The following is a 14,894-nucleotide window of genomic DNA, read 5'->3' as shown; positions in this document are numbered from 1 at the left end:
TGAGAGGGAGGAAGCGAGCTAGAGTGTGCAATTCACATTCATTGCCCATTCAAGTGAGTCGAATGCCTTCCCTCCCATCATGGCTATGGAGGCAGTGAAGGGGCAATCACTGTGCAAGGGCCACTGTGGGTAGAATTGACAGCCCCCTTGAAGCTCAGAAGAGGCTCCTGTGCTTTTAAGAGCTCTATGGCATGGAAGTCCACACAGGTGCAAATACCTGTTGAGCTCCTTCCTGATGTTGAGTTGGTTCCCCCTCCCCTCACACACACAGACCTCCCCACCAGAGAAATTAGCAGTTCTACTTGGTACTGTCTTTTACTAGGCAAGTATTTAATCCTAAGTGGTAGTGCCCTGCTCTGAAAGGGCAGAGGGAGAAGCCCCCAGCCCCTCAGGCTCTGCCCTAAGCCTTGACTACAGAGAAGAAACTTGGAACAACAACCCCATCCTCGCCCAGCAGCAGGAGCAATTTGCAAGCGAGGATGCCCTGGGGTGAGGAGACTGGCCAGCTCTCTGACAGCTTGCTCACTCCTCTACTGAAATAAACTCAGAAAAGTTCAGAAATGTGTGAGGGTTGGCGAGGATTTCTCTTCTCCTCCCCTCTAGCACCAGAAGAAGTAATGCCTTTTACAGAGGAAACTGACACGGGGGTTGGCAGTCTGCTTCCCAAAGCCCCATACCCTCTTTGGAGGGGAACCATTCCCAACCATTCTTGCATGGACTGGGCCATTTGGGGCATGGGTTGGAAAAGGGCCTACATACAGCCACGGTGGAATGATAAAGGACATGGAGATCAGCACCCACGGGTGGAGCCAAAACGTCTCTGGGGGAGTGGGCTATCTCCTTCCCTCCTCCTAGGCCCCAAAGAGGGAAGGCAGTATGAAAAGTGTGTCGCCAGCAAAAAACTGTGGGGTTCCCCTCCAAGCTCAGTGTGCTGGAGGAAGGCAGCTCAGGGCAGCCTCGCCTCTAGGTGGGAGCAGAGTTGCACCTCCAGCTGTGCACTTAGGACCAGACAGAGTGCATAAGGACCAATAAGAGGCACCCAGTTGCACAGGTGACAACAACCCCTCGTTTCAGCTGTGCCAGCCCCCTTGTTTGCAGTCTTCACTAGCAGAGACCAGCAAGAGTGTTGGTGCCATCCCCAGATGGCCAGGGTGTTTCGATATAGGTAGAGTAATCCTCCTACCTGGCCCCAGTTCAGAGGGCTTCCCTTTTGCTGCCTCCTCCAGCACCTGGGCCTGGATTTTTTGGGGAAGGGGCTTTGCGACCACCCACAGCCTAATCACTTTCCCAAAGGTGCGGCTCCACCTCGGACTTTCCCCGCCTCCACAGCGGGGGCTTCCAGGGCACTTTGAAGGAAATGCTAAAGGGTTAGGTGTATCTATCTCCCCCCAGCAAAGAACAGATTGGCAGGGGCATTTTTTTGGGTGTGTGTGGCCACTCCCCAGGACCAGGACCAGCCCTGCAGCTCTGCCCAGCAAGAATGGAAGACTTGGTGTGTCCCCAAAACCAAGTGCAAAGTTGTCTTTTTTTTTAAATCACCCCACCCCCACCCCACCCCCGGCAATTCTTTAAAATTCAGAGCGCCTGAAAGGAGCTTTTAAAAAGACTCTCTCTCTCTTCTTCTTCTTCTTCACATTCATTGTCAGTCACTAAAAACTCCCATAAGTGTCGCAGGAAGGAGCAGCGAGGGCCCCTCCTCCTCTAGCAAGATATAGCTTTAGTAAACCATAACAAAACAAGGTGGCTATAGAGATATAGATATATAGATATTTGTTCTTTTTTTTTTTTCCTTTTCAAATATATAGCTGATTAAAAAGATGCAAAAGATGAGTGACCAGGACGGAGTGGGCGAGATCCCCTGGCGTTGGCATCTCCTCGCTTGGATCACCAGCAGATCTATGGAAATGCACAGAGATTATAGAGACTCCCTTCGATGCGTCCCCACGACAACCCCCCAGAGAAAACGCGACCTCCCCCCCTCCCCCACGAACGTTGGCAAAGCAGGAGCTGCTGGGTTCCCCACTTGCCTCCCTCGGATGCCCCAAACATGCTTTCCTATCCATGCGACTTCAGTCCCCCTCTCCCCAGGGCAAAAGGAACAGAGTCCTCAAAAAGGCAGGTCCTTCTCAACTCTCTCTCTGTGTGAGCGTTGCGCTCTCTCTCTCTCTCTCTCTCCGGGTACATCAATCTTCTGGTCTTCCTGGCAATGGGATGACCCTCTTGGGGGCAATATGTATGTCTGTTGCGTGGGGGAGAAAGGCCTGCTGACTCAGCCTAGGGCAAAGGTCTCTTTTCCTGCCCTTCCCAACAGGACTCCTGGTGGCCAGGGCAATGCCCCGAGAGTGCACCCTGGGCCTGTCCCAACACTGTCCCTGCTCAGAAGCTGCTGTCCAGCAAGAGCTCCAGTGCTCTGCTCAGCTTCCCAGGAATCCCCAGGGAACAGCCACTGATGATGGTCTATTGGTACCTGCAAGATGCACACCTGGCCATGAAGATGCCTCCAAGCTGGCAGCTGACCTCTGGAATGGCCAGTGAAGCCACCCCAGAGCCACTAGCGAAGAGCTCTTCTGGGACACCATCTCCGCCCGCCTCAACCCAGCGAACCTAAACCGATGGGTTCCTGTCCTGCTAAATAGCCCTCTTCCTCCTCCTCTGTGCCACCTGCCTGCCAGCCTAGGCCAGCATGCTCCACATGGGTGCAAAATTTCGGGAGGAGCACCCCTTCCTGCCCCCCCAATAACAGCCCGTCCTGCAGCAACTCTCTTGGGGAAAGGTGCATCAGGCGACGTACAGCCCAGGCTTCCCCACCCTGCCCAACGAAAGGGCCGGGCATCTTCATGCAACATTCCTGCTCCCTGAGGCATCATGGCTCTGATTGCACGGATGCCAGGGACCCCAGCCCACCCTGGGGTGTCGAGAGAGAGGGAAAGAGAGAGTCGGCGCTCACCAGTTCCCCGCCCTTCAGTGCAGTGGCCAGAGTAGAATAGAAGCCATTTGGTTCCTGTTTGCTAGTCTAGTGGTAGAAATGCCCCACCCCACCCTCTAGGGAGTCGGCCCCGGCGGAGGAGGCCAGCAGCGCCGCCCGGGACGGTCAGCTGTCCACCAGCTGCTTGAGCGCCCGCTCAATGTTCATGCGGTGCCCGACCCGCGTCACCCCCAGCTCCACAAAATCCTCCTTGGTCAGGGCCGGCAGGTGGGTGCCCTCGATCTCGTTGTCCTCAAATTTGTCCCGGTGTTCCACCAGGTTGATGCTCTCCAGCCAGTCCCCGACGTCGTACTTGTTCCACAGCTGGAGGGGCTTCTGCATGAAGGGCCGAGGTGGGTGGAGGGCGTGCAGGGGCCCCCCCGAGGAAGGCGAGGGGGATGGGGACCGGCTCCGGGCGCTGACGCTCCTCACCACAAAGCGCACCTCCTTGGGTTCGTGCGGGATGGAGAGGCTGGAAGATTTGAGGATGGTGGGCGGGGTGAGCCCGTAGGGACGCACGGAGCTCAGCGGGTCTGTCCTATCCAGGGTGGGCTTTACCGGGCTGGGGGTGCGGCGGGTCACAGGGTAGCGGCTGCCGGGACGGACGGTGTAGGTGGTGCCCGAGCTGCGCTGCGAAATGGTGCTCAATTCTCCTAGACTACTGAAAAGTCTGCAGAGAGAGAATGGGACAGACACACACACAGAGAGAGAGAAACAGAGAGAAAGCAGTGGTGAGGGAGAAGTCCTCAGACACCAGAACACACACAGACACACACACACACACACACACACACACAAGCACACACACACAAGCACACAATCTACACAGGAGAGTAGGGTGGTTGTGGTTCTGCAGAGCCCACAGCTGATGGCACCACTCCCATGGCAGTCAGAAGCCCAGAGGCCTCAGACTCTCTTCTGTCCAGTCACAGAGACAAACCTCCCAGGTAGTTCTCTAGAATGTGACCTCTTGTCTCGGAATTGCTGGCCTTTCCTAGGGTGGTTCAAGGAATCTCCTCCTGCTAGCCCCCAAATCTGCCCAGAGATCAAGAGGTCCTGGACATGTCCAAAGCAGAAAGTCTATCATGACTAGGGCATCTGCATCTCCTGGTATGTCCCACAGAGGACCTTACGGTCTTCAAACAAAAACATCTTGGAGGTCCCGGGCCACAGGGAGGTTAGGCTGGCCTCAACAAGAGAAGGGTTTTTTGGGCGGTGGCCCTGATCTGGTGGAACACTCTGCCACAAGAGACCAGGGCCCTGCGGGACTTGACATCTTTCCGCAGGGCCTGCAAGACAGAGCTGTTCCACCAGGCCTTTGGCCAAGGCACAGTCTGACCCCCTCTCTCCTTCTGTAATCTTCATAGAACTCTAACCCGATGGTTGCCATTGATTTGATTCTGAATTGATTTTAGAATGAATTGATTTTAGAATGCTGTGTTACTTTTATTGTTGTTAGCCGCTCTGAGCCCGGCTTCGGCTGGGGAGGGCGGGATATAAGTAAAATTATTATTATTATTATTATTATTATTATTATTATTATTATTATCTCTGAGGAGCCTGACATGCAGCAGAGATTTTCACAGGGGCGGATCTTCAAGGAAATGTGATTTGGACAAGGGAGAGCCCTCCTTGCTTTTCTGCTATCCCCCCAAAAGTGTAATTGCTCGTTTTCTAAGAAAAAAAAGTATGTTGCTTGTTACAAAGATTGACCCCTGTAACATTTTTTTAAAAAACCCAAGCAAACAGGATCTAGGGGGGCTGGGAAATGACTGTCCAGTTCGTTTTGTTCCCGAAAAGAATGATAGAAAGCATTATGAAAGGCAGAATTACCAAGCATTGATAAGAGCAAGCTTTGCTGAAGCAGAACAAGTGCTGTCTCATTAACCTTTCAGAATAGTTTGCCAAGGAGGTTTTAGACAAAGGTGGTTCGCTGGACGTAGAGGACTTGGATTTTCAAAATGCTTTTGACAAAAGACACCTGAGTAAGCTTAGCAGCCAAGGAAAAAGAGGAGAGGTCTGCTTGTGGACCTGGAATTGGTTAAGTTGCAGGAAGCAGAGAGTCGAAATAAATGGACTGTTCTCCAAATGGAGAGAAGTAGGAAGTGGCGTCTCCCACGGATCGGTGTTGGGACCTGTGCATTTCAACTTGTTCATAAATGACATAGAAGTGAGGTGGTCAAGTTTGCTAATGACCCTGAATTGTTCAAACAAAAAGGGGCTGGGACACACAATTGGGGTCTGAGCTGGAGGTGTTTGGCCAGAAATGAGGCCTTGGGGCCACAGTGGCCCTAAACTCAAAAAGGACATTGTGGAGTTGGAATGGAGCGACTCTCCCAAGAGGAATTGTTGCAGCGTTCAGGAATTTTTAGCTGAGGAAAAAGTTAAGTGGAGGCAAGAGAGTGGTGTGCATGATTTCGCACGATGTGGAGATGCTTTTCACCATCTCATAACCTGGGACTATCAAATGAAGCTCAATGTTGGGAGATTCAGAACTGACTGAATGAGCCACTTATTCACTCAGTACTTGGTTGAACTATGGGACTCATCCCAATAAGACTGAGTGATGGCCACTGGCTTAGGCAGCTTCAGAAGAGGATTGGGCAAATTCATGGAGGGGGGCTACCAGTGGCTACTAGCCTCCCCTGTCAATGTCAAAGACTCTCCAAAAAGAAGATCAGTAATTCAGACGAGCCATTCAGCTTCAGGGTCTGTGTCTGTGCATATGTCAAGCAAAAGGCCACAAGCAGCCGCTAAAGTGTCAGCTGTTGAGTTGCTCTGTCTCAGTTCAAAAGGAATCCAGCAAAGCAGATTCAAGTACCACTTATGATGCTGGCCCTGCCTCTTGAGTGGATGTGGGGGGGCACAGAGAGCCCACAAAAACCGCTGGGACAGGGAGTGGTCAGCTTGGTGGAGGAACGAGGGCTGGGTTTCTGAGATTGCAAGGGACACGCCTGACACTCTCTGAGAGCACAGCTCCTTCACATGCTCTCATCTCAGGAGAGGACCTCTTGTCTTCAGGCTACAGCCCATGCCCCCCAGGCTAAGAAAAAGGCTGGGGCCACCGCCACATTCCCAAAGGTTGAACCAACCCCCTCATTGCACCAACACCTTCCGTTGCTAATCTGCATTACTGCCTGCTGAATATGACAATGTGCCTTGAGGCTCGCTCATATCCCACGTTCCCTGGATGTTCCTTTGAAGAGGAAGCCACCTGCTCACCTGGTCCCTCTGCTGCTGAGAGCCCCTTCCGGACCCTGGGAAAGGAAGGGTCAAAGGGCCATTTGCCTCTAAGCCAGGCTTCCTCCCCAGCTTAGGGATCGGGGCTGAAGTGGGATGGAAGCCTGGGGACTTGTCTTAAGAGCTTGGTGGGCATTGGGGTTCCTCTGGGGTGTGGGGTGGGGAGGGCAAATGCTGGCCACAGGCATGAAAGTGGGAACAAAGGCAAGTGTTAGTCAGGGAGCTTCGGCCAACGCTTCATCTCCTGGTGAAGGGAATGGGTGATGCTTTAAGCACCATAGAAGTACATGTGAAAAGGATCTAGGGATGTTAGTAGACCACAAGCTTCACATGAGTCAACAGTGTGATGCAGCAGTAAATTAATAATAATATTAAAAATAATAACCTAGGTTGCATCCACAGAAATATAGTGTCCAGGTCAAGAAAGTGACAGGACTGCTCTATTCTGCCCTAGTCAGATCACACCTGGAATACTGTGTCCAATTCTGGGCAAAGCAATTTAAAGATATTATTAAGCAGGAATGTGTGCAGAAGAGGGCAGCCAAGATGACCAAGACTCTGGAAACGAAGCCTTATGATGAACGGCTGAGGGAGTTGGGTATGTTGAGCCTGGAAAAAGAGGAGGCTGTGGGGAGATATGAGAGCCATCTTCACATACCTCAAGGGCTATCCCATGGCATATGGGAGCAGGCTTGATTTCTCCTGCTCTGGAGGGTAGGACCTAAACTCATAGCTTCAAGTTACAAGGGAGGAGATTCTGAACTCCCTTGGAAGGTGGTGGTCTCTCCTTTCTTGGAAGGTTTCAAAGCAGCAGTTGGATGGCCAACCCTCAGAGATTCTCTAGTTGGAATTACTGCATTGCAAGGGGTTGGATTAGACGACCCTTAGGGAGATTCCCCCAACTCAACAATTCTATGACTGAAGCCTAAAGCAGATGCTTTGGGATATGTGGTGTGCATGGATGGAGATGGGTGAATGTGGAAAGCATTCCATTCCTACGGCTTCTTCATGGGGCTGCCATCTAGCAAGAGCTGGCTCTTGAGGACCCGAGAGAGAGCCCTGAGCTCAGCCCTTTACCCTACCTTACAGGGCTTGACCAGGGGGAACCATGTGTCGTAGCATTTTTAATCTCCCAGTTTTGCATTTCTCGATCTACCTGCTTGGCCTCTTCCTGATGGTGCTGCAGCTTCTAGCTGTTGTACTCTAAGAGCAGCCAGCAATAAAACCCCTCCCAGAAAAACTCTTGACAACCTGCAAACGTTTCTCAGCAGCTGCGCCATGAAGGCAGGAAGGCCCTGTACTCTTCAAGGCAAGTGCAGGAAAGAAAGAAGAGCTGGGTCATTGGCCTGATCCAGCTGTTATGTTATTAGGTAAAGGGACCCCTGACCATTAGGTCCAGTTGTGACCAACTCTGGGGTTGCGGCGCTCATCACGCTTTACTGGCCGAGGGAGCCGGCGTACAGCTTCCAGGTCATGTGGCCAGCATGACTAAGCCACTTCTGGCGAATCAGAGCAGTGCACGGAAACACCGTTTACCTACCTGCCGGAGTGGTACCTATTTATTTACTTGCACTTTGACGTGCTTTCAGACTGCTAGGTGGGCAGGAGCAGGGACCGAGCAACGGGAGCTCACCCCGTCGCAGGGATTCAAACCACTGACCTGATCGGCAAGTCCTAGGCTCTGTGGTTTAACCCACAGCGCCACCCATGTCCCAAAATGCGAGTTGTATTGGCTGGGAATCAAACCCGGGCCTCCTGCGTGGCAGGCAAGAATTCTACCACTGAACCACCAATAATCTTGGCAGCCACTTCAAGACAACTTATTCTGGGCTAGCCAAGGATTAAAGTGGACTGTCTGCCTTTCTGCTTGCAAACACTAACAATTATTTAAAACCCCTTTGCATCAAAACCACCTGTGCATTGTACTGGCACGGAAAGTCTAAGAACTTGTTGCTTTTTACAACGGCCTGCGTTGGAGACTGATCCTGGCAGCCAGGAACTGCCCTTGGCATGCAGCAGTTCAGCAGACGCCATGGGATGTGTTCGCAGGGAGCCTTACAGCAGGGTGGTCCTTCTTTTCATGGGTGGGCTGTGTGACCAGCTCAGTGCCCAAAGAGGGGATTCATTTCCTCACGCATCTCCACGCATGCCGAACAAGTGACAGATGGTGTAGCATCCAGACAGCACCTGCTGTCTGTTCTCTCAGAATACAAGCTCCACTGAGAGTCCATTTGAATTGGCTGTTGGGCAGGAGAAGGACCTGTTCTTCTAGAGCTGCAGGGAGTGTCAGGATCACGACCTCCTACTCCTGGGATTGGCTTGGTTGGCAGGAGTGACCCATGGTGGGGTGGTCCACAGCACAGGGACAGCCAAAATGGGACCTTCTTGATGTTGCAAGAACATAAGAAGAGACTGCAGGATCAGGCTAAAGGCCCATGGGGTCCACCATCCTGTTTTCACAGTGGCCACCAAGCAGGATCAGAGCACAAGGACACTCTCTCATCCTGAGTTTTCCAACAACTGCTATTCAGAAGCATTGCTGCCTCCAACTGTGGAGGTGGAATGTGGCCAGCATGGCTAGCAGCCCTGGATAGTCTTCTCCTGCATGAATTTGTCTAATCCTTTTTTAAAGCCATCCAGGTTGGTGGCCTTCTGTGGACTACACTGGCCAGTTTAGCCATTGGAGGACACCATTTTCTAGACTGCATCCACAGAAGTCTAGTGTCCAGGTCAAAGGAAAGTAATAGCCCCACTCTATTCTGTCTTGGCCGGACCACACCTGGAATCCTGCGTACAGTTCTGTGCACCACAATTTAAGAAGGATGTTGACAAGCTGGAACGTCTGCTGAGGAGGACGACCAAGATGGTCGAGGGTCTGGAAACCAAGCCTGATGAGGGGTGGCTGAAGCAGCTGGGTATGTTTAGCCCGGAAAAGATGAGACTGAGAGATGTCATAGCCCTCTTCAGGTAACTGAAGGGCTGTCAGATGGAAGAAATTTGTTTTCTCCTGCAGGACCCAAGCCAATGGTTTCAAGTTACAAGAAGTAAGGTTCCAAGAAAACATCAGGAAGAACTTTCTGACAGTAAGTGCTTTTCGACAGTGGACAGGTGTCCTTCAAGAGGTGATGAACTCTCCTTCCTTGGAGGTTTCTAAGCAGAGGTTGGATGGCCATCTGTCAGGGATGGTTTAGCTGAGATTCCTGCATTGCAGGGAGTTGGGACTAGATGACCATGGTGTCTACGATTCTATGATTCTGGCCGTAGCACATGGTGTGGCCCATTTTTTGAGCCTGTCATACAAGAAGACCGTGAAGGCAGCTGTGGAACATCATGTACCCAGCTTAAGGGCTTTGACCTCCCTCTAGGAATCTCTCTTAAATCTCCCCTGCCCACACCACTCAAATTATGATGACCAAGGAGAAAGCCTTGGGGAACCCTAGGTAGTGCAGGGGCCTTTTGAGGCTTCTGAGTTTGGATGAGGCCCTGGGTAGGCTGTGATTGCCATGGGCAACTCACTCTTTCTCTCCCTCCCCAAGTCTCGCTTTGCCACCAGTAACATGCAAACAATAGCCATCCTATTCAGAAGGCAACTGTGAGGACTCACAGCCTTGTTAAGTGGTTTGCGGCCTGTCAAGTGCTAGGGAAATGATGCCCATAATAACCCCCATCTACTCTGCTGACCCCCCAACCCCTGTGCTGGCCTTGCCAACTGAGAGGTGGGGGCTGGCTCTTCACAGCACCGCTCCCCCTTTCGCGTCAGGACCTCGGGGCAGAGAACCTCTGGCAGAGAACCGGGCAGCCCCAGAGTCACAGGGGAGAGAGACGTGGTTGTAAGCGAGAGGCGGTGGTGGTGTCATGGTCAGAGGGCTGGGCGAGACCAGAGTTTGAATCCCAACCTGGCCATGAAGCTTGCTGGGGGTGTAAATAAGGAGGACAGTCCCCTGCCTCTCAGTCACAGGGGTCTTGTGGGCATTAAGCGAGGGGGGTGGGGTTGTGTATGCTTCACCTTGAACTCCTTGGAGGAAAGAGCGGGATAGAAATGCAATAAAATAAATGGACAAAGTGGCTTTCAGGGCCAAAAAGGGTTTTGCACTTGATATTTGCTGGCTCTTGCTGACCAAATGGAGACAAGATGAGGCGGTGGCGGTGGCGGTGGCAGTGGCGGGGGGGTTCCTTGGAGCCTGAAGGTGTTAATGGTGGTTGGAGGAGAGAATCTTCTAGGTGCCTCTTTCTGAGCCGGAATGTGGAATCCAACACACCCTGAGTGCTCTTCAGTTCAGTGAGCCTCATTTTCATTCCCACTAGATACTAAACAGATCAATATTGACTAGGGAGGTGTAATCCTCAAACCGCAAACATTTAAGTGCTCTCTCTCTCTATCTCCCCCACCTTGCTTTCGCTAGACAGAATTTACGGTAATAAGAGAGCACAATTGGGTCAAAATTAAGCACTTTCACAACCCGGCCGCTTCGATGGGAAGCATTTGAGCATGTGCTTACTGCTCCCAGTGGAACTCAGATCGGGGAGAGTCAAAAGTGCTTAAAAAGGTAAAGGTAAAGGACCCCTGACAGTTAAGTCCAGTTGTGAACGACTCTGGGGTTGGGGCGCTCATCTCGCTCTATAGGCCGAGGGTGCCAACATTTGTCCGCAGACAGTTTTTCCGGGTCATGTGGCCAGCATGGCTAAGCCACTTTTGGCAAACCAGAGCAGCGCACAGAAACGCTGTTTACCTTCCTGCTGGAGCGGTACCTATTTATCTACTTGCACTTTGACGTGTTTTTGAACTTCTAGGTTGGCAGGAGCAGGGACCGAGCAACGGGAGCTCGCCCCATCATGGGGATTCGAACTGCCGACCTTCTGATTGGCAAGTCCCAGGCTCAGTGGTTTAGACCACAGCGCCACCTGCATCCCTCAAAAGTGCTTAGCTGGACCTTCAACATTCCCCACAGACCCTTTGCAAGAGAAAATGGAGACAACTCAATGAACCAGATTTATGTTGGGTTAAAAAGGATCTCCGCCTGAGTGCCATCTGTCATGGATGCTTTAACTGAGATTCCTGCATTGCAGGGGGTTGGACTAGATGACTCTCGGGGTCCCTTCCAATTCTATGAATCTATGAGGTCTGGAGCCTGAGTGCAGACCCTGGGTAGCTGACCTCTTCAGGGACAGGGTGCATTGGACGGGGGATCAGGGTAAGAGGATGACTGAGCCTCAGGTGCTGATTGCAAGTGCCTTGTTTGAAGGAAAGGACTAAGGAGAAGCTAGAGAAACTGTGGGTGGGGACTTCCAGGAGCAGAGGGCACCCCCTTGCCTCCTTTTTCAACCTCCCTGGAGTTATTAAAAGTTGATAACTATGCTAAGGTTGCCCTCATCCATGCTAAGGGCTGCCTTTTGCTCTCCTTGGGCGCTCGTCCATCACACCATCTCCTTTCTGCGCTCAGGGCAGAATGTGTCGGGACCAAGCCAGGTTGGCCCAGCCAGGCTTGCCAGAGGTGAAAGGGTATTGGGGCAGGGGGCTATTTTCAGGTGGGTGGAAGAAACAGCCGATGAGAAGCCTCAGCACTGAGACACCAGCCAAGCAGACGTTCGCTCGCCCAAGCAAAAGTGCTGCCACAGCCACGGATGGGATGGAGACAAGACGTGGTTCCGAGATCACACATGACTGGATGTGGCGGACATGGGACAACCTGAGCTCATGTTTGCAGCAGCATGGACAGCAAGGTTGGGGGGAAAGCCCTGGAAGCGTCATCAGGTGGCATGGGCAGGGGGATGGGACAGGGTTTGGGGCACGTGGGTTTCAGCTGCTTAGTGGAGCTCAGGTGGGCTGAGGTGGAAGCAGAAGACCAGCACTCTACGGACCCGAGAGGTGGTCCGCTGAGCTCTTGAGTGACCTGGATGCTCAAGGGGGCAGCACCCCCAGCAGGCCCTGCTCATAAAGCACCTTGGCCCGACCTCTCCTGGCCCTTTCCAAGACTGCTCTCAGCAGAAGGATGAACATCTCACAACCTTCTGGCTTATAAACTGTGTGCACCATGCCAGTGGGCCTATGGCAGAGAAGGGCTTTGTGGCCCCAATTTCATGGGTCTGCTTTGGGCAGTGGGAGGAGCATGAAGAAGACAGTGTGGAGACAGCACACCTTTCCTGAGAGCTACCTCCTGCAGCAGGAGGACCTCAGGTTGGCTCAACTGATCAACATCACACACACACACACACACGGAACAGCAGCAACAACACATCCAGGATACACACCTACACTCGCACAACTGGAGCACAAGAGGTGCTTTTGGGTGGGGACAGGCAGACCCCAAGGTGCTCCTGAGGGCAAAACGCTTGGCCAGGGACTCTGGGTGGCCACAGAGGGGCAAGTGGAAGGCTTTGCAGGGCACGTCAGAAAGCCCTGCGGGGCACCGGCATCCCTATTAGGGGAACAGCCACAGGAGCGAGGGTCCACGCAACCCTACTGAACTCCCACCGTCCTCTAAACCACAGAGTTCCTTCCTGGATGTCAGAAAGAGGATGCAGAGCCATTTGGGAGGCCTGCTTGCCTCCCCCTTGTGGGTTGGAGGTTGAACTTCTTCCTCGAGATGGGAATTGGGTGTGGGGGGTTGTAAAGAAGGGGAACCCTTGCCCACAACCCACTGGTGGTGACTTGCTTTCCAGACCCCCTTGTTCCCCACTTCCCTCCCCACCGGAAACGGCTCTCCTCGGCCACGCTCTGCGTCCCTCGGGAGGCTGACGGGGGCTTCCTCCTGGGACTCGGTGGCACAGAACATCACGAGACAGGGAGACAGACATGCTAAGGGGGCACAGAGGGGCAGGAAGGGAACAGACCCACACTGCACAGCAAGCGTTGCCGCCGCCCTCCTCCCGGCGCCCCCAAGCCCAGCCCAGCCCGTTGCACAAAGTAGCAGTAGCAGCAGCAGCAGCAGCAGCGGCGGCGTCACAGACAGACGTACGGAGGGACGGAAGACATGGGGTTGCTATGAGATGAGAACATGCTCACTTACACAACTCGCCCACCCTCCTGAGGCCTGAGGCGGTTCTAGACAGAGCAGCGGAGACATGCAGATGGGAGAGCAGGAAGAGAGGCAATGAGAGAAATGTTAGCATCAGTCCGAGGCGCCAGGAACAACAGAGAAGAACGAACAGACGTCGGTCACAAACCAGGCTGGGGCCGCTGCAGCTCCCAGAAGCCAACTTGCCTCCTGGCCGGGGAACGGGAGGGCCGGTGGGTGAGATCAGGAGGAAGGCCTTCGAGGGCAGGCAGGGGTGCTGGCGGAAGACACCCCTCCTCCTCTCTGTGACGGGCCGGGTGAAGAAAGCTGCTGGGGTGGAGAGCCAGCAGGACCCTGACTTCCCACCCCCGGTGCTGGTCACCTGCTCAGGTGTGCCTGTCCGCCCCAAGCCGCTCGCCTTTCTCTCTGGGGACGGAGCTGATCTGCCACCAGGGTGGGGTGGGCAGTGGATAACCGGCCAAGTGGGGGGGGGGGCAGGGGGTCAAGCCGCTTGGGAAGCAAGATGGTCAAGGGATCCAGGCCAGTGGCAGCAAGGATTCTGGGAGGCAGCTCAGTTCTGGTCAGTTCCTGGTATTCATTGAGTCACATCTGCTAGAGGAAATGGGACATTCATCATCGCATGGTTTCAACAGCCAAAGCCAGAGACAAAGCAAAACAAGGGGGGGGGGAGGTTCAGGGTCGGGTCATGGATGTGGGGTCAGGCAAATGGGTGGAGGGAGGGGGGTTTGGGGGCTGGGGGGGGGGAGAACAGAGACAGAGGCTGGGAGAGGGGGAGAGGACTCGAAATGAGAAGGGTGTGTCACAATTTGGCACGGCACCTGCTTACCCCAGGAATGTGCAGAAGTGTTGGAGAGCGCATTTGTATGCAGAGCCAGAGGTCGGAAGAGCGAAAGGCTCTGGGAGAGGATCGTGTGCCCCTGAGAGAATCAACTGTGGGAGGTGGCGTCTATTCCCTGGGGAGAAAGCAGCAGCAGGCCCCCTCTCCAGAAAGGAGGAAGGGGCTTTCGGGAAGCGAAGGCTGAAATCCAACCTCCTTGAACGCGCAGAGCCAGCGTGCAACTCGGAAGCCCAGAAGGGCTTTGCCAGACCCTCCCTCCCATGTGCCACACACCCTAAGATTGCACCTGCCATCGTTGCAGCTCCACCATTGCGCGGGATGCTCCCCGGCAGGGCAGCGGAGCTCTCGCAGTGACAGCAAAGATCTCTAAATGTTCTTGGATGCCAAAGGGAACCTCCCCGCAAAAAAACCCCGGCAATAAGAATAAGCTGGCTGCCTCCATGCCCCATTGGGTCCACACCAGTTGCAAAGTGTGAACGGAGAGGTTTACCGCTTTGCAAAATGGAGCTTGTGGTCCTGGACTTGGCACTTAATCTGGGAATAAGGGGACTGACTTCTGGGTGGGGATTTGTAGGGCTGTGCTGATTGTTTGGTGGTCAAAGGGAGAGGGGCACATGGGTCTGGAGGCCATTGGGAGCCCCACTTCTGACAATGCTCTGGTTCCTGAAACCATCGCTTACCCTCCAACTCCCTCTCTTACCCTCTAGTTCAGCGGTTCTCAACCTGTGGGTCCCTAGATGTTGTTGGACTACAACTCCCATCATCCCTGAGCTCTGGCTTTGCTAGCTTGGGTTGATGGGAGTTGTAGTTCAACAACAACATTTGGGGACCCACA

The 14,894-nt window shown here is 53.5% G+C and overlaps 1 protein-coding gene across 10 annotated transcripts in view; it reads right to left on the bottom strand.

Annotated features, from left to right (window-relative positions):
• Positions 1-843: 843 nt before the first annotated feature.
• The window catches only part of SHANK3 (SH3 and multiple ankyrin repeat domains 3), a 434,403-nt gene continuing 420,352 nt past the window's right edge, over positions 844-14,894 (bottom strand). For 6 of the 10 annotated variants that reach the window (XM_083401725.1, XM_083401722.1, XM_083401726.1 and 3 more), the window contains one exon: positions 844-3,635. In XM_083401725.1, coding sequence (XP_083257851.1) covers positions 3,092-3,635 — 544 coding nt within the window. In that variant the 3' untranslated portion in view covers positions 844-3,091. Of the gene's footprint in view, positions 3,636-13,212; positions 13,810-14,894 lie in introns of all 10 variants that reach the window. The other 4 variants (XM_083401727.1, XR_014502588.1, XR_014502589.1 and 1 more) reach the window with 4 other exon arrangements.

This window comes from Podarcis tiliguerta (genome assembly GCF_965153285.1).
Source record: "Podarcis tiliguerta genome assembly, chromosome: 10".
NCBI lineage: Eukaryota > Metazoa > Chordata > Lepidosauria > Squamata > Lacertidae > Podarcis > Podarcis tiliguerta.
Note: the sequence above shows the minus strand (reverse complement) of the source record. Positions and strands in the feature narration are given on the sequence as shown.